This window comes from Salvelinus fontinalis, chromosome 5 (assembly GCF_029448725.1).
Source record: "Salvelinus fontinalis isolate EN_2023a chromosome 5, ASM2944872v1, whole genome shotgun sequence".
NCBI classification, from domain to species: Eukaryota; Metazoa; Chordata; class Actinopteri; order Salmoniformes; family Salmonidae; genus Salvelinus; species Salvelinus fontinalis.
In genome coordinates this window covers 11,409,124-11,428,236 of record NC_074669.1, presented here as the reverse complement: position 1 = coordinate 11,428,236, position 19,113 = coordinate 11,409,124, and the positions used below count along the sequence as shown (strand labels likewise).

Here is a 19,113-nt window from a genome sequence, read left to right as displayed (position 1 = left end):
GATATTTGCTGGCAAAAATGCTTTGTTTTTCTGGGGCAATTCTGACATTTTCCCTGACAATATGATTTTGTCCAATTTGTCCCGAAAATGCGCTGACGAGGGTCAAGGGGAAATGTTTGTAGAAGTGTGGCTTGATTAAACCATATAATATTGTAATGAAACAGGCAGGGAGCAGGTCTCGAACCCTCAACCTCCTAGCCCGAGGTCCGGCGCGCTATCGACTGTGCCGCAAAAGCATGCTCCAGCTGCAGAGTCGATTTCCGCGCTTATAAACCCAGGGTCGTTACACTACTCCCTCCTTTCAAAGAGCGCGTCCTCGCGCTAGCTTGCGACTTTACGTCTTACAGGAACGCGCTCACCGGCCAAGCACACGCACTGTCGTGGATGCGAGGTCCGATCACTTCTGACACCAATGTAATGAAACAGGCAGGGAGCAGGTCTCGAACCCTCAACCTCATAGCCCGAGGTCCGGCGCGCTATCGACTGTGCCGCAAAAGCATGCTCCAGCGGCAGAGTCGATTTCCGCGCTTATAAACCCAGGGTCGTTACAATATGCTATTACGTGCGGTGATTGGTTGAAATTGCTAGCACTCCTTTTGTACTGCGGTGATGGGTCAGTCATTCGATAATTGCGATGTCTCCCCAAAGTAGCCTGCATGTGCCTGAAGTCAAAACCCCCCGAGAACGCTTGAAGGAAGCAGACAATTGAGCAGTATCTGAAAAAGCGTGACCCCGAGTTTCAGATGGTCTTATAGCCCTCAAGTGTGTGGCATGAGGTTGCGAGAACATTTCGCCCTCTATTTTTTGGGAAATGTCAACGACCTGCTTTGAATTCATTGAATCCATTCTCAGAGAACACGGATACGTATAACACGTAGCTTCATGTCTAATTCGTAATTGGATCATATCCTATCTAAATAATATTTACTATTGTAACGGACATCCACCAGGCACCAGACAGCATTCCTTTTCACAGTGCATTAGCCTACGCTCGGACACCGGGGTTTATCTTGGACTAGCACACTCTGGAGATGTCTTTCTTTGGGATTACTCGTGGCGAGAGGCGCTCCCATCGAGCGCGACCTGGCTGGTGAATTGTTCAATTTCTTTCGCTACGGGGAACTGAAACTCAATGGCTTCGTCTCGTAAACTGAGTCGGCGGAGGAATGTCACTACCTGGCCAAGAATGTCTTCAACTTTCTGGGCTGCGGTGCTACTGACCAGTCTGCTCATCATATACTGCGGTAAGGAACTGCGCACTTGCTGGTGTTGCTGCTTTAAGTGTGTTTTTATGGGATTTATGTCGATAATGGTTTTTGATTAGCTGATTACTGCCTTGGATAGAATGTATGCAGATTGTGTATGTGAACAATTTAATTGGTAGAGATGAAGATTGAATGTCTTCAACACTGCAACATCGGCTCAATGGAAAAATGTGTAGAGTTGCAGACAATTAGTTTTACAACAGCAGCATTTTCTCTACACTAATAGACTATGTTATAGTTTACGCTTCCTCATGAAAAAAAACGTTTTTTCCCCCGTTTTTTTTTCTTTCTCGTTAGCGTATGATGAGGGTCCCTGGGTCGCCGGTTTGCCTTGGCGGGCGTCCCTGATCAAGAAAAGTTAGAAAACTCCAGGCCTTTCGTCGTTTGCTGTCCGCAGCGCTAGTGCTGAAAGGTGCCCCGCGGGAAATTCTCCCCACGTCCAAACCTGATTTACATTGTCAGCACCAGCTCACGATTCCTCCTGTTCAGCTGAGCGTGCAGTGTTTAGGAACAGCAGTCACTCTCAAATACAATTCGTTGTCACCCATCCTTCCTGCAATAAAACGATTAACTTTGTTGTAAAAGTAATAAACCATATATTGCGCCATGATGGGGTATACCCAGCGCGAAACGTGCTGTAGTCCTATACAAATTGATAGCCTGTACGCAGTGGTTTTGAAATGTCACAATTTTTTACTGTGCAAACATTCTGACTATGGCAAGCAAACTGAAGAAAAGTGTACGTTGGTATGTCCTAAGACAGAAATATACTTCCAAAATGTGGGTCTCATCCAACCTCTCTCTCTCTGGACTTTCAAATCAATTGAAGGTCAGGGCTCTGTGCAGGCCAGTCAAGTTCTTCCACACCGATCTCGACAAACCATTTGTGTATGGACCACGCTTTGTGCACAGGGGCTTTGTCATGCTGAAACAGGAAATGGCCGTCCCGAAACTGTAGTGGGCTCCCGAGTTGCGCAGCGGTCGAAGACACTGCATCTCAGTGCTAGAGGCGTCACTACAGACCCTGGTTCGATTCCAGGCTGTATCACAACTGGCCGTGATTGGAAGTCCCATAGGACGGAGCACAATTGACCCAGCGTCATCCGGGTTAGGGTTTGGCCGGGGTAGGCCGTCATTGTAAATAAGAATTTGTTCTTAACTGACTTGCCTAGTTATATAAGTAAAATAAAAATAGTCTAGAATGTAATTGTATGCTGTAGCGTTAACATTTCCCTTCACTAGAACTAAGGGGTCTAGCCAGAACCAAGAAGAACAGCACCTGACCATTATTCCTCCTTCACCAAACTTTATAGTTGGCACTATGCATTCGGGCAGGCAGTGTTTTTTTCTTGCCATCCTCCAAGTCCAGATTTGTCCGTTGGACTGTCATATGGTGAAGCGTGATTCATCACTCCAGACAACGCGTTTCCACTGCTCCAATGCTTGGCATTGCGCATGGTGATCTTAGGCTAGTGTGTGGCTGCTCGGCCATGAAAACCCATTTCATGAAGCTCCCGATGGACAGTTCTTGTTACTTCCAGAGGCAGTTTGGAACTCGGTAGTGAGTGTTGCAAACGAGGACAGACAATTCTTACACACATCAGCACTCGGCAGTCCCACTCTGAGTCTTTTGTTTAGACATGTATCTAGCTAGCTAAACAATGAACCATAATTCCAACCCATACAGTACAAACGGATTGTTATAGCTAGCCACCATGCATGAAATGCTGTGGTATGAATCTGCAGGTAGCTAAAGCTAACCAACTAGTTTCAATGTTAGCTAGCTAGCTAACTTTAGGCTATAACTAGCAATGCAAATAGTTTCTGAGATACATTTACTACACAGATCATACACGTAATGATAGCTAGTGAGCCAGTAAGCTAACATTTGCTAGCTATCTAACAGTACGCTTTAACTTGCAATGAAACAACCTTCTGACAAAATTAGAAATGTATAATATCTGAAAATGTAGCTAGACTCTTACTGTATACATGGATAAACGCTTCATGGCAGACTGGGACCACTTTAGCTAAGTAAGACATCCCGTGTCGCTTCCGTTTTGTTTGTAGCTACAGCATGTTTGGCCCATTGTGTCAAGTCGCTCCGGTTCACACTGACAGAAAGTGCAGAAAGTAGTCCATCATAACTTTTATCTACTGATCTTTGTCAATAGCGCCTGCTAAATTCAGGGCAGCAATGTTGTTGAGAGCAGTAGCAACAATTTTGCAGTTCTCCATGGCTAACATTATATCTTTCAAAAAATCTGCTGTAGCAAGGATTATCTACAGATGCCGAACAGCTCATGCTATAGACAGAAGCGTGCTACATGGCAGACAAATCTGAACTCATCGCTTGGCATGTCCAGCCCATCCGTTATCTCAGTCATGGCTAGCGGGAAGGTTCCTGACTTTTTCCGTGGCTAAACCAACTAGGCTCGTAATTTCGCTATTTTATTTGTATTTACGGATGGCATACAAGTATGGTATTATTAAGGCACATGAAAGTTCACATGTTCCCGAAGGCATTTCTGCCCCAAAACCTTTTTGTTTTTGCCTCTCCTGTGAAGTAGTGTTGTGCGACATGCGCCTAGCTTCCTGAAACGGGTCACATATAGTCATACATTTGGCAGGAGGTTTGAAATTACAGCTTAGTTTCCACCACATCTCTCTCTCTCGCTTTCTCTCTTTCTCTTCTCTCTCTGAATTCTGTTAGTTGTGCACCTTCTCTTGTCCTTGTGTTTTTTCCAGTGGGAAGTGGAAGTCTTGATGCATCACTTCACAGCAAAAAAGGAGAACACAAGTCAATATCACAGGATGGTGGGACCAGGCAGTCATTTTAGGGACTGTAACTGGATTTATTTTTGTAATATATAATGCAACGTTTTTTCCTTAGGCACCAATGCCGCAACTTCACAGTGTAGTGTCAATGTGTTGTCCATGCACAAGGAATAGGAAATCAGTGGCATTGTTTGATTGGCATTGGTTTGTATTCAGTATGGCCCTTAGATCTTGATTGGTATTTTGAGGCTATAACTTTGATTAGGAAGGAATCCAGTGGATTTGACCCTCCCATTTTAACACACAATCAATATTGTCTTGGTCAAAACACGAGGGCTTCTCTACCTATTCAGGCCAATGGCCTTAGGCTGATATACACAAACAATGTATGTAAAATGTAAGGCACCTTTAACAAGACTCTGAGAAAATGATGTTCGTGGGTTATGTCAGTTATGCAAGAATATTGAAGAGCTTATTTCCAAAACACTATATCCACCAATCTTTCACATTTGTGTTTTTACATCAGAAATGATTGCTTATGGGTAGGGTTGGTCCTGTAAGTCACTCTGGATAAGAGCGTCTGCTGAATTACTGAAATGTAACTGTTTCAAAATTCCGGGAATTTTGAAACCCTACTTAGGTTCATGTGTGTAAAATACTGTATGACTGTTCTCTGGTATTTTTTTTTTAATAAGAGAAAATGTTTTTTTTTGCTAAATGATTTATATCCATTGTTTAGCTCGAATGGAATGTTTGTATCCTGTATATTGACTGTGATATGTGCTTGTCTCACCTAGCTATCTTAAGTTTAATAGATAAGAGTCGCTCTGGATAAGAGCGTCTGCTAAATGACTAAATGTCAAATGTAAATGTTTTACATAGAGATCTCATAATACTGTATAGATTCTTTTTTTAAATATTGATGTCATAAATGTAGAATTTGGACAGTTCTTTATTAAAATTGTATGTATTGAGTACAGAAATGAGGTAGTCATTAAAACAATGATGTTAAACAATATTACTTTGTTTTATTTTCTCTCAAAGTAAGAAAAGCTATTCTAGAATTGACAAATTACATTTGTTTTGATGGTTTGACGGCATTTTATGTTTTGAAATAATACAAATTCTAAATTTGCTTCATGAGTAGGGCATGACCCTAGGAGGTAACACATACAATGTATATATAAAAGGATGTGGACACTGCAACTTCAGCCACACCCGTTGATGACCGAGGTATAAAATCGAGCACACAGCCATGCAATCTCCACAGACAAACATTGGCAGTAGAACGGTCTTACTGAACAACTCAGTGACTTTCAATGTGGCATCCAATAATTATTGGATGCCACTTTTCCAAAACGTCAGATAATCAAATCTGCCCTGCTAGAGCTGCCCCGGTCAACTGTAAGTGCTGTTATTGTGCCGTGGAAACGTATAGGAGCAACAACTGCTCAGCCACGAAGTGTCAGGCCACACAAGCGCACAGAATGGGACCGCCAAGTGCTGAAGTGCGTACCGTGTAAAAATCGTCTGTCCTCGCTTACAACACTCACTACCGAGTTCCAAACTGCCTTTGGAAGCAACGTCAGCACAATAACTGCTGGTCGGGAGATTTATGAAATGGGTTTCCATGGCCGAGCAGCTGCACACAAGCCTAAGATCACCATGCACAATGCCAAGCGTCGGCTGGAGTGGTGTAAAGCTCGCCGCCATTGGACTCTGGAGCAGTGGTAACGCGTTCTCTAGAGTGATGAATCACGCTTCACCATCTGGCAGTTTGACAGACGAATCTGGGTTTGGTGGATGCCAGGAGAACACTATCTGCCCAAATGCATAGTGCCAACTGTAAAGTTTGGTGGAGGAGGAATAATTGTCTGGTACTGTTTTTCATGGTTCGACTCCTGAGTGGTGCAGCGGTCTAAGGCACCGCATCTCTGTGCAAGGGGTGCCACTGCAGTCCCTGGTTTGAATCCAGGCTGCATCACATCCGGCTGTGATTGGGAGTCCCATAGGGCGGTGCACAATTGGCCCGGCGTCATCTGGGTTTGACCGGGGTTGGTTCTTAATTGATTTGCCTAGTTAAATTTTAAAAAACTTTTTAAAAAGTAGCGAAGTAAATTATAAAAATGGACGTTACACACGGCATATCACATTTAACGAACCAAACGTTCAAATACTGTTATAGAAGATAAAGTAAATGCCCAAACCGGTCAGTGCATCAATACCGGTATATCATAAAATACCGTATACCGCCCAGACCTAACATGTATTGATTCAGGGAGTTGAATACTTATGTAATCAAGATATATGAGGGGGGTTTTCTCATAAATTCTAACATCTGTAAAAAAATAAAAATATTATTCCACTGACATTTCAAAGTATTTTGTGTAGATGGTTGACAAAAAATGACAGTTTATCTTTTTAAATCCCACTTTGTAACACAACAAAATGTGGAAAGAGTAAAGTGGTTTGATTACTTTCTGGAGGCACTGTATAGCGATCTGGAATGAAACTCTTCATATCAAGAATATCAATGGAAGCTGCACACATTGCCAGACTACCGCCAGCCTGATAACGCTGTACCTTATACCCTGTGGTATACGCTGTCACCGCAGTAAATGGGGAGAGTGAAAGGGCTGTTAGGTTCCACTTGGATGTCTTTAATGCTAGGATGCCCAGGCATTGTTTGTTTTGGTGGGTCAAAATGGATAGTTGTATGTGGATCATTTTCACAGCTGCCTGTAAGCAAAAGCACCTGTGCTCTGTTTGGTATGATTTTAGCCACTACTCCCTAAATGGCACTGAAAATACATCTCATCCATGAGACCTGTCATTATGGAGCAAGACCACACACACAATCCACCTCTTTCCCTTACAATGCATTTCCTTGTTACTCATTCTTTTTGCTCTGAAAAGCATTGGGAGGACTGACAGCTTGTTAGTGAGAAGGGTTACATTGATTTCAGTGACTCATGCAGTAGATGTGTCTTGATATCAGTTTACTACGTTCCTGGCTTTCAGAACCTCAGTCAGTTTGGAGTTGTGTGTGTGCGTGTACTCTGGTATGTTTGCACAGCTCCCTTCTGTCTCTTTCCCTCTTTCTCGCTATCTCCACACACACACACACACACACACACACACACACACACACACACACACACACACACACACACACACACACACACACACACACACACACACACACACACACACACACACACACACACACACACACACACACACACACACACACACACACACACACACACACTCAGAGGAGCAGAGTAAGACAGCGAGTGGGAGAGAATGTGATTAGAAAGTAGATGAGAGTCTAATCTAATTACAAAGTCATTTGCATGAATGGTGTCAGGCTAAGGTCGCAGCTGTCCTTATTAGGTCTTGAGTGTGATGTGACAATGGCCACGGATTAAGAATATTAGATTTTAAACATTAGACAAGCTTGGCATTGTGGCCTTCTATTGTGTGCTGGCTCCCTCCCCTGGTTGCTACCTGTCATGCAATCTTATTATTCCATTGTGGTCTAATCAATCATATTAGTGGCACTGGGGGACCTGCATTTGTTTTAGATTCGGAACCTGATGACGTCGGATAAGGCAGTTCTGTCATAAATCTAGCATTCCTCCAGGACATATTTCTACATTGGGACCCACAATGAATGGAAATACATTAATTGAAACCTATAGGGCTTATATGTTGCTCTGGCTTTATGACATCATTGTCTTATAATTTGTGTCCTTATCCTGCCACATGCCTAGTACTGAATTAGTCCTTAATACTCTAAAATTGCTTGGTTTCTTAGTGTGAAACGTGTCTTCACAGGGAGCAGTGTCCAGTAAGTTTTCAGACTTTATTTCTCAGTTCAGTCAGTTACTTCCATGCGGGCGCAATCTCATTGGTTCTCTGAAATCAGAGGAAAAAGCTCTCACCATACAATGATCATGAGCAAATGAAACAGGATGTACAGAATCACCATTGTCAGGCAGGGGCGTCACCTGAGTTTCATAACATTCTGGGCTCAGCCCTGAAGAAAAGGGGCTGAGACGCTCGTGATGTGACACAACACAATCACAGCAATTTTTTCAAATAAGCTATTGATACTCTGTGGCTAAATTATGCTCTCTGGTGTAGTATTTCCTGTACAGGCAAGAGAAGACTAATTATATAATTTGGCAAATGTATTTCAATTTATCTGCAGCACTTCCTGCACCCCTTCCTGCTGCTATGTTTTCGTCCATGCTCTGTGCTCTCCCCAAGGCCAAATAATCAACACTTCTCCTTACTAACTCAATGGATTGTATTCAGGAACCTTATATGAGGCTATCTATCAGCAAGTAGCCTTTAGAGTTAATTCAGTAAGTCAATGAACACGTGTTTCTATCTAATCAGTTATTTTTTTCTGTTTAAGCCAATAGTGATTTCTGCTATATTGTTGTAGATATGATAGCAACAAGGTCCGAGGGGGTGTGGTATATGGTCCGAGGGGGTGTGGTATATGGCCAATATATCATGGCTAAGGGCTGTTCTTTTAGCACGACGCAACGCAGAGTGCCTGGATAGAGCCCTTAGCTGTGGTATATTGGCCATATACCACAAACCCCCGAGGTGCCTTATTGCTATTATCAACTTTGTTATACCCGTGGTATACGGTCTGATATACCATGTCTGTCATCCAATCAGCACTCAGGGCTCGATCCACCCAGTTTATAAAACCTTTTTACCCATTGTAGCACAGTTTCTATGTTCATAAGGCTAATAAGAAAGTATGTCAAATGACTTGAATAGCCAATGGGAAAAGTGTAAAAATGTGTATTCACATCAGTAGGCTAAATGACTGAAATGCATCAGAAACTGATTTGAAAGTTCAGGACAACATCAGGGAAGCTCATCAGGTAGGCTATAGGACTAGTGTGTTTGTGTGTGTGTAGAGAATATCTGCATTGCTTTCAATTGCTAGACTAATGATCATGAGCACTCACCTCAACTTAGCTAACATTTCCCAGCCAAATTGTAACCTAATATCCAAATGAAGATTCAGGGAAAACAAAACATCTGTCTGACTGATTGATGTATCATCATGCTTGTCTCAAAGCACTGCAATGGCCCAATCAAAACGGTGCTGAAATTATCAGTTGACGTACCACACAGGCTTTACATTTATTATAGGCCAACCAGTGGTGTAGTGCTATATTTTGAATACCAGAGCGCATTATTTGTTTTTTATTACATCATAATTTCTAAACGAAGGTTGGTAGGCTACTGGCATGAAGCCGATGTGTATAATATCGTTTTAGAATACAGTCCTACATACAATGCATCAACCAAATGTCACAATTGTCTATGCCTACACAGCCTAGTGGCTCAAAGAAAATCTATTTTTGAAATCCTAAAACTTAGGCCTACCTTATTATAAATTAGGCCATCATCATTAGGTCATCATTCTAAATTAGAAAAATCATGAACTATAATTGTTCACCTTTTTCTAGATCTGCATCTGCATGCCAACCATCTGCATGCCAACCATCTGCACGCCAACCATCTGCATGCCAACCATCTGCATGCCAACCATCTGCATGTCAACCATCTGCATGCCAACCATCTGCATGCCAACCATCTGCATGCCAACCATCTGCATGTCAACCATCTGCATGTCAACCATCTGCATGCCAACCATCTGCATGCCAACCATCTGCATGTCAACCATCTGCATGTCAACCATCTGCATGCCAACCATCTGCATGTCAACCATCTGCATGTCAACCATCTGCATGCCAACCATCTGCATGTCAACCATCTGCATGTCAACCATCTGCATGTCAACCATCTGCATGTCAACCATCTGCATGTCAACCATCTGCATGCCAACCATCTGCATGTCAACCATCTCAACCTTCTGCACGCCAACCATCTGCACACCAACCATTTACATGCCAACCATTTGCACGCCAACCATTTGCATGACAACCATTTGATCCCAATCCTTTTGGGAATATGCATTTCCTCCAGACATGATGCTTGGCATTCAGGCCAAAGAGTTCAATCTTGGTTTTATCAGACCAGAGAATCTTGTTTCTCATGGTCTGAGAGTCTTTTAGGTGCCTTTTGGCAAACTCCAAGTGGGCTGTCATGTGCCTTTTACTGAGGAGTGGCTTCCATCTGGCCACTCTACCATAAAGGCCTGATTGGTGGAGTGCTGGCAAGATGGTTGTCCTTCTGGAAGGTTCCCCATCTCCACAGAGGAACTCTGGAGCTCTGTCAGAGTGACCATCGGGTTCTTGATCACCTCCGTGACCGACCATGATCTGTGCCTCGACACAATCCTGTCTCGTAGCTCTACGGACAATTCCTTCGACCTCATGGCTCGGGTTTTGCTCTGACATGCACTATCAACTGTGGGACCTTTATGTAGACAGGTGTGTGAGGAGAATAAACAATGTAATACATTTTAGAATAAGGCTGTAACTTAAGAAAATGTGGAAAAAGTCAAGGGTTCTGAAAACTTTCCGAATGCACTGTATATGCTATGATATTTGGTTTGTTATGTAGAATGCTAATTCATCGTTAAGTGTTCGTGTGAGACAGCACCGTTCCGAGAAGCAGCAAGACGTCGCTCTGCGCACCGGCAGCACTACTAATCTGATTATAATTGTGGATGACTTTGGGAGTTTCACATAACCAGGACTCTATGAACTAACTAAGCGGCACATTCAGTTGACAAAAACATATTTTTTGACATAATTGCAGCAGCGGAAAAGTTTCGGGGCTGACCAAAAATCATTCGGGGCAGAGCCAGGTCCTGGTGACGTGTTGGATTTTTTTTTTCACACCTGGCAAAGGGCTGGAAAATGGCCATAATATATGTTAGTTTTTTCCTGAAACTAGGCATATGTCACACATCACTATTTCACAGGAGAGCCATTTGAACGTAAAAGTTTTTCGTTGTTGTCGAAATGCATTTCTTTTTGGCAGAAATGCCTTCTGGAACATGTGAACTTTCATGTGCCTTAATAACAAACCTGTATGCCATCTGTAAATACGAATAAATTGTTACATTACGAGCCTAGTTGGTTTAGCCACAGAAAAAAACAGGAACCTTCCCCCTAGCCATGATTGGCTGAGATAATGAGTGTGCTCGACATGCCAAGAGATGAGTTCGGATTGGTCTGCCACGTAGCACGCTACTGTATATATTATGAGCTGGTCAGTATGTGTAGGGAATCTTTTCTAACGCAGCTTTTTTGAAAGATATCACGTAGTAAAACTGCAAAAGTGTTGCTCTCCACTTTCTAGAGGACCAAGTTTTGAAATCAGTGGAATTAGAGTATGATAGCTAAGGAGATGGAGAAAATTCTGGCGTTGGATTGCAAATATGCAGAGGGAGTCAAAAAGAGAACACACAGAGGCTATTGTATAAAACACCTGTGTCCGGATTACATATTCAAACTAAAGGCAACCATGGCATCCGTGACAGAGAGGGAGAAGTGTCCATCCATGTATATGGGTAAGATAGTCTAGCTAGCTACATTTTTTGAAATTACACATTTCTAATTTTGACATGAAGTAATTTTAATTTAAAGTTAAAGCATACTCTTAGCTATCTATCTACCGTTAGCAGGCTGGCTCGCTAGCTAACGTTACATGTATGAACTGTGTAGTAATGTCATTTGCATTGCTAGTTATAGCCTAATGTTAGCTAGCTAGCTAACATTGAACCTGGTTGGTTAGCTACCTGCAAATTCATGCAGGGTAATAAGGTTATGAGTTGGGATTATGGTTCATTGTTTAGCTAGCTATCTACATGTCTAAACAAAAGACTCCACTATGCAAGTAACCATTTCAATAAAATGTTCATGATGTCACTGCCACAACTGTCGATAGACATAGCTGGTAAATTCGCTCTGGCTGTCTACTCCAATTTCAGAGCACTCTCATCTGAGTGTGCCAGAGCGCAGAATAACTGACGAATTTAAGAACGCTTAACACCTGTTGAATACGGCCAGTGTCAGTAAACGTTGGCAAAAAAGCGTAATTAAATTGTTGCCAACAGCACAGTTGGTCACCAGCGCTCTGGATAACATAAAAGCAGCATAACCAGCTCTGCTAGGGCAGGTAAAATGGTCAGAGTGAGCTGTTCTCTCATTTGTCTGGAAGTCGCTAGCAAGCTAGCCAACGATAGCCAGTTAGCTTGGGTGCTTGACTGCTGTTGTTAGGTCAGAACGCTCGGATCGGGACTAGTCCTCGGCCAGAGCGTCCAGTGTGCGCTCTGAACGCTCCAAGAGCAAAACGCTCTGAACTGACCAACGGACAATCTGACAACGCTAGAGCACACTCTGAGCGCACTCTAGCACTCCAGATTGAATTTACAAACACACCCGTAGTATAAACCAGTCTTTAGTCTTGAAATCTTTGGTTGTTTAGTACATGGCCTCACATGTGAATCCTTGAAGAGATGGGTGGGGCTAAGGCTAAGAAGGTGTGAACAATGCTGAATGGGTGTAAACAAAGAAGATCTCTCCAGTAGGTTTACCAAAAGGTTCAAGGGCCATTTTTTCAAAAGTGAGGTTACAAGTTTATCAACTTTCAAAGCAGAATTACCTTCCCATTGTTCCTCAACTGTAGTGTATGATATACCATTTTCTAGCTCTGAGTCTCTACTTTTATCCAATGTAAAAACACAATTTCAAATTTTGCTACGTAAGATCGAGCCGGTCGGTCACATATGAGTGTAGTATGAACAATGCAAATTGTCCTTTCTCTAGCTAATTAGTCTCGCCCATTCAGACACAAAGGCAGTGTCCACTTCAAAGTTATTGATGTTCATCCTTAACCTCCTAAACTCTTACACTTTGACCTCAGAGGCATGAACATAATGTTCCTTTGGGCAGGATGAGGATGCAGCCGACTTTTTAAATTAAGGTTTTATCAGTTAGGAACACTTTATGGCTAAAGATGTAATTTTTGGAACAAACTGTTCTCTATTCCACTGAGGTGCAACATTTCACTGGCAGAATGTTAACTGAAACTGAGGAAAATGGAATGTGAAAAACACTTGGTTGTGTTTCATATAGAGTCAAAATGTCCTGGTGTGAGTGTTATTGTGTGAGTGTTATTGAGCATTTTCAGGATGGTTGAACATCATTGTCGTCTGTGCATGTGTAGGCATGGCTTACTCAAACCTGCGTTGGCCAAGAGCTGAATGGATACGTTCGGACCCGAGACAACCTTCCACTAAATCAAATCTTCCAGATGTATCACTCAATTAGCACACCACCCAGTAGATTTATTTATTTCTTTTATTCGATTGCTTCCTTTTCAGTGTGTCACCCTGATTACTTTGAGGAACACCACAGGGATGCGTTTGATTATGTTCCCTGGCAGACCATCCATCTATGGACTGGGGTAAACAAAAGAGCAATAACAACTAAACAAAGATAAGATTTGATTTATTCCTGTTCCATTTTATCACTAGACTTTACAATTACCTCAAGCCATTATATTTTAGAAGTTATTGTTGGTCCCCTATATACGTTATCTTTTCCAAAGTGCTGACAGTTTGTTTGCAGGCTGTGCAGATTCACAGTACACAAGACATCAGAATGAGGCATGCTCAAGTAGGGTTGGGGTCAATGCCATCTGAACTTAATTTACTGAGTGGAAGTCACAAATTGGATTGAAACATCATTCATGATTAAGAAGATGAATGGTTACACTACTTATCGCAAGCTTTTTTTAAGGGACCTCCTCTCCCTGAAGCTGATGCCTGATGTTATGTTATTTATACCACAGCATTGTTGAATACTTGTTTCTGGTCGGCTGGAAGTGCATTCAGTGCATGATGAACATGCATTTCTCCGTTCCCTACTGTTGCAGTCTGAGGTCCTGAGTGCTCTGGAGCAGGTTTTCATCAAGGATCTCTCTGTACTTTGCTCCGTTCATCTTTCCCTCGATCCTAACTAGTCTCCCAGTCCCTGCTGCTGAAAAACATCCCCACAGCATGATGCTGCCACCACCATGCTTCACCTTAGGGATAGTGCCAGGTTTCCTCCAGACATGACGCTTGGCATTCAGGCCAAAGAGTTCAGTCTTGGTTTCATCAGACCACAGAATCTTGTTTCTAATGGTCTGAGAGTCTTTTAGGTTCCTTTTGGCAAACTCCAAGTGGGCTGTCATGTGCCTTTTACTGAGGAGTGGCTTCCATCTGGCCACTCTACCATAAAGGCCTGATTGGTGGAGTGCTGGCAAGATGGTTGTCCTTCTGGAAGGTCAGAGTGACCATCAAGGTATTGATCACCTCCCTGACAAAGGCCCTTCTCCCCCAATTGCTCAGTTTGGCAGCCAACTCTAGGAAGAGTCTTGGTGGTTCCAAACTTCTTCCAGAATGATGGAGGCCACTGTGACCTTCAATGCTGCAGACATTTTTTTGGTACCCTTCCCCAGAACTGTGCCTTGACTCAATCCTGTCTTGGAGGTCTACGGACAATTCTTTCGACCTCATGGCTTGGTTTTTGCTCTGACTTGCACTGTCAACTGTGGGACATTTATATAGACAGGTGTGTGCCTTTCCAAATCATGTCCAATCAATTGAATTTACCACAGGTGGATTCCAATCAAGTTGTAGAAACATCTCAAGGATGATCAATTGAAACCGGATGCTCCTGAGCTTAATATCGAGTTTCATAGCAAAGGACATGAATACTTATGTAAATAAAATATTTAAAGAAAATGTGCTAACATTTCTAGAAACATGTTTTCGCTTTGTCATTATTGGATATTGTGTGTAGATTGATGAGGAAAAACTTTATATAATACATATTAGAAAATGACTGTAATGTAACGAAATATGAAAAAAGGGAAGTGTCTAAGTTTTCATAACCCTTGACTTTATCCACATTTTGTTACAGCCTGAATTCAAAAATGGATTAAATATATATTGTTCTTACACATCTGCACACAATACTCCATGACGACAAAGTGAAAACATGTTTATAGAAATTTTTGTTTTATTTTCAAAAAGTCTGCTTTCTCATTTACATAAGTATTCATACCCCTGAGTCAATACATGTTTGAGTCACCTTTGGCAGCGGTTACAGCTGTCAGTCTTTCTGGGTAAGTCTCTAAGAGCTTTGCACACCTGGATTGTACAACATTTGGCCATTATTCTTATTGGATTAAAAATCATGAGCTGGCGCACACCCAGAAAAAATAGTTTGTGTGGAGGTGCTGACTAACGGCGAATAAACTGTAAACTACCAAAATAAAGAAAGTTGCACACTCCAAGTATAAACTCCTAGCAATTGAATGGGTATTTACCAACGTTTCGGCATCACGGTGCCTTCCTCAGGGTAATGTCATATATACATGTATCAGGTTATGTAAACAAACAGTGCAATTAGTGCAACTCAGGAACTTTCCTGAGCCACTCAGGAACTTTCACTCTCTTCTTAGGAAGCAACGCCAGTGTAAATTTGACCTTGTGTCCTGCTGAAAGGTAAATTCATCTCCTAGTGTCTGGTGGAATCAAGACTAAACCAGGTTTTCCTCTAGGATGCTGCCTGTGCTTAGATCCATTTTGTTTATTTTTTTATATTGAAAAACTCCTCATGCCTTAATATTTACAAGCATACCCATAACATGATGCAGCCACTACTATGCTTGAAAATATGGAGAGTGGCACCCAGTAATGTGTTGTATTGGATTTGCCCCAAACATAACACTTGTATTTGGAACAAAAAGTTAATTGTTTTCCTAAATGTTTTCGAGTATTACTTTAGTACCTTGTTGCAAACAGGATACGTTTTGGAATGTTTTTATGTACAGGCTTCCTTATTTTCACTCAATCAGGTTAGTGTTGTGAAGTAACTACAATGTTGTTGATCCATCCTCAGTTGTCCTATCACAGCCATTAACCTCTGTAACTGTTTTACCATTGGCCTCACGGTGTCAACATTGGCCTCATGGTGTAATCCCTGAGGGGTTTCCTTCCTCTCCGGCAACTGAGTCAGGAAGGACACCTGTTTATTTGTAGTGTCTGGGTGTACTGATACACCATCCAAAGTGTAATTAATAACTTCACCATGCTCAAAGGAATATTCAATGTCTTCTTCTTTTTTTACCCATCTACCAATACGTGCCTTTCTTTGCGAGGCATTGGAAAACCTCCCTGGTCTTTGTAGTGGAATCTGTGCTTAAAATTCACTGCTTGACTGAGGGACCTTAAAGATAATTGTATGTGTGCGGTACAGAGATGAGGTAGCAATTCATGTTAAACACTATTATTGCACACAGAGTGAGTCCATGCAACTTATGTGACTTGTAAGCAAATGCCATAACAAAGGGGTTAAAAACTGATGTTTCAGCTTTACATTTTTTATTAATTTCTAAAAATTAAAAAAAAACATAATTTTGACATTATGAGGTATTGTGTGTAGGCCAGTGACAAAAACAATCTAAATGTAATCAATTTTAAATTCATGCTGTAACACAACAAAATGTGGAAATAGTCAGGGGATGTGAATACTTTCTGAGGGTGCTGTATCATAGTTCAACCTCAAAGGATGGAGGTGATGGCGTTCGTTGGCCCTGTAGTATAGCCCCACAGTTGTCATGACAACACTGGAATAAGTAAGGGATAATAAAAGAGGGGCTATGTGTTCTGTGGAAAATAATGTACGACGTGAAAGGTGACACGATGCGCTAGTGGAGTGGCACTAACCCTCCACAGAATGACATTATTTTCCACAGAACACATACAGCTCTGAGTTGATTATTCTGCTTATACCGTGGCTATAATTTAACTCATTTGCCAATAGAAATGTGTGTATTGCACTGAAGTAGCTAGCAAGTTAAATAGATAGCTGTAGTTGCCTTGGTAACCAAGGAAACAGACTTGCTAGATTAGCCAAATAACATATATACAGTTGAAGTCGGAAGTTTACATACAGAAGTCGGAAGTTTACATACACCTTAGCCAAATACATTTAAACTCAGTTTTTCACAATTCCTCACATTTAATCCAGTAGAAATTCCCTGTTTTAGGTCAGTTAAGATCACCACTTTATTTTTAGAATGTGAAATGTCAGAAAAAAGTAGAGTGATTTATTTCAGCTTTTATTTCTTTCATCACATTCCCAGTGGGGCAGAAGTGTACATATACTCAATTAGTATTTGGTAGCATTGCCTTTACATTGTTTAACTTGGGTCAAACGTTTCGGGTAGCCTTCCACAAGCTTCCCACAATAAGTTGGGTGAATTTTGGTCCATTCCTCCTGATAGAGCTGGTGTGACTGAGTCAAGTTTGTTGGCCTCCTTGTTCGCACAAGCTTTTTCAGTTCTGCCCACAAATTTTCTATAGGATTGAGGTCAGGACTTTGTGGCCACTCCACTACCTTGACTTTGTTGTCCTTAAGCCATTTTGCCACAACTTTGGAAGTATGCTTGGGGTCATTGTCGACTTGGAAGACCCATTTGTGACCAAGCTTTATCTTCCTGACAGATGTCTTGAGATGTTGCTTCAATATATCCACATAATTTTCCGTCCTCATGGTTCCATCTATTTTGTGAAGTGCACCAGTCCCTCCTGCAGCAAAGCACCCCCACAACATGATGCTGCCACCCCTGTGCTTCACGGTTGGGATGGTGTTCTTCGGTTTGCAATTCTCCCCCTTTTTCCTCCAAACATAATGATGGTCATTATTGCCAAACAGTTCTATTTTTGTTTCATCAGACCAGAGGACATTTCTCAGAAAAGTACGATCTTTGTCCACATGTGCATTTGCAACCCATAGTCTGGCTTTTTCTATGGCAGTTTTGTAGCAGTGGCTTCTCCCTTGCTGATCGTCCTTTCAGGTTATGTCAATATAGGACTCGTTTTACTGTGGATATAGATTATTTTGTACCTGTTTCCTCCAGCATCTTCACAAGATCCTTTTGCTGTTGTTCAGGGATTGAATTGCACTTTTCGCACCAAAGTACGTTCATCTCTAGGAGACAGAACGCATCTCCTTCCTGAGCGGTATGTCGTCTGCGTGGTCCCATGGTGTTTATACTTGCATACTATTGTTTGTACAGATGAACTTGGTACCTTCAGGCATTTGGAAATTGCTCCCAAGGATGAACCAGACTTGTGGAGGTCTTAATTTCTTCTGAGGTCTTGGCTGATTACTTTTCATTTTCCCATGATGTCCAGCAAAGAGGCACTGAGTTTGAAGGTAGGCCTTGAAATACATCTGCAGGTACACCTCCAATTGACTCAAATGATGTCAATTAGCCTATCAGAAGCTTCTAAAGCCATGACATAATTTTCTGGAATTTTCCAAGCTGTTTAAAGGCACAGTCAATTTACTGTATGTAAACTTCTGACCCAATGGAATTGTGATACAGTGAATTATAAATTAAATAATCTGTCTGTAAACAATTGTTGAAAAAATTACTTGTTTCATGCACAAAGTAGATGTTCTAACCGACTTGCTCAAACTATAGTTTGTTAACAAGAAATTTGTAGAGCGGTTGAAAAAAACGAGTTTTAATGACTCCAACCTAAGTGTATGTAAACTTTCGACTTCAACTGTATACTGACAAGATTGAACTCAATGCTGTAACTATTATAATCATTTACACGAAGGCAAAAGGCAGGTGGGAACATTGTAGTCAATGAAAGTGAAGATTTGCATTTGAACAACAGGCACAACTACAATATAACATTGTTTTTTAACTGCCACATGCGTCCAGTTAGTTACATTTGTAACAACCTAAACATTATAAAAATGTCTATTCGATCAAATAAGCCTAATTAAAAAAATGTGCAATTACATTTTATGTTGACCAAATTTTACACACTCCCATTGAACTTCATACAAAAAAATCTCAACTTTCACTGGTTAACGCTTTATTTTTGTTTGGACAGATTTTGGGGCGTAGTCAGCCCTTTCGCTTCTCCTCTTCCTCTCTGGCTTAGCTAACCAAATCATCAGTCCTGCTTACTTACTATTTTGAAAATTGATTTCAACAATGTCTATAATATTTTCAATTCGACTTTTGCTTTCAAAAGCAGCTC

General features: G+C 41.6%; 1 protein-coding gene across 1 annotated transcript in view; it reads left to right on the top strand.

The window, feature by feature from the left end:
• Positions 1 to 568: 568 nt before the first annotated feature.
• Positions 569 to 19,113, top strand: part of LOC129855096 (chemokine-like protein TAFA-5) — a 126,718-nt gene continuing 108,173 nt past the window's right edge. The window contains exon 1 of the mRNA XM_055922422.1: positions 569 to 1,244. Coding sequence (XP_055778397.1) covers positions 1,133 to 1,244 — 112 coding nt within the window. The 5' untranslated portion in view covers positions 569 to 1,132. The remainder of the gene's footprint in view (positions 1,245 to 19,113) is intronic.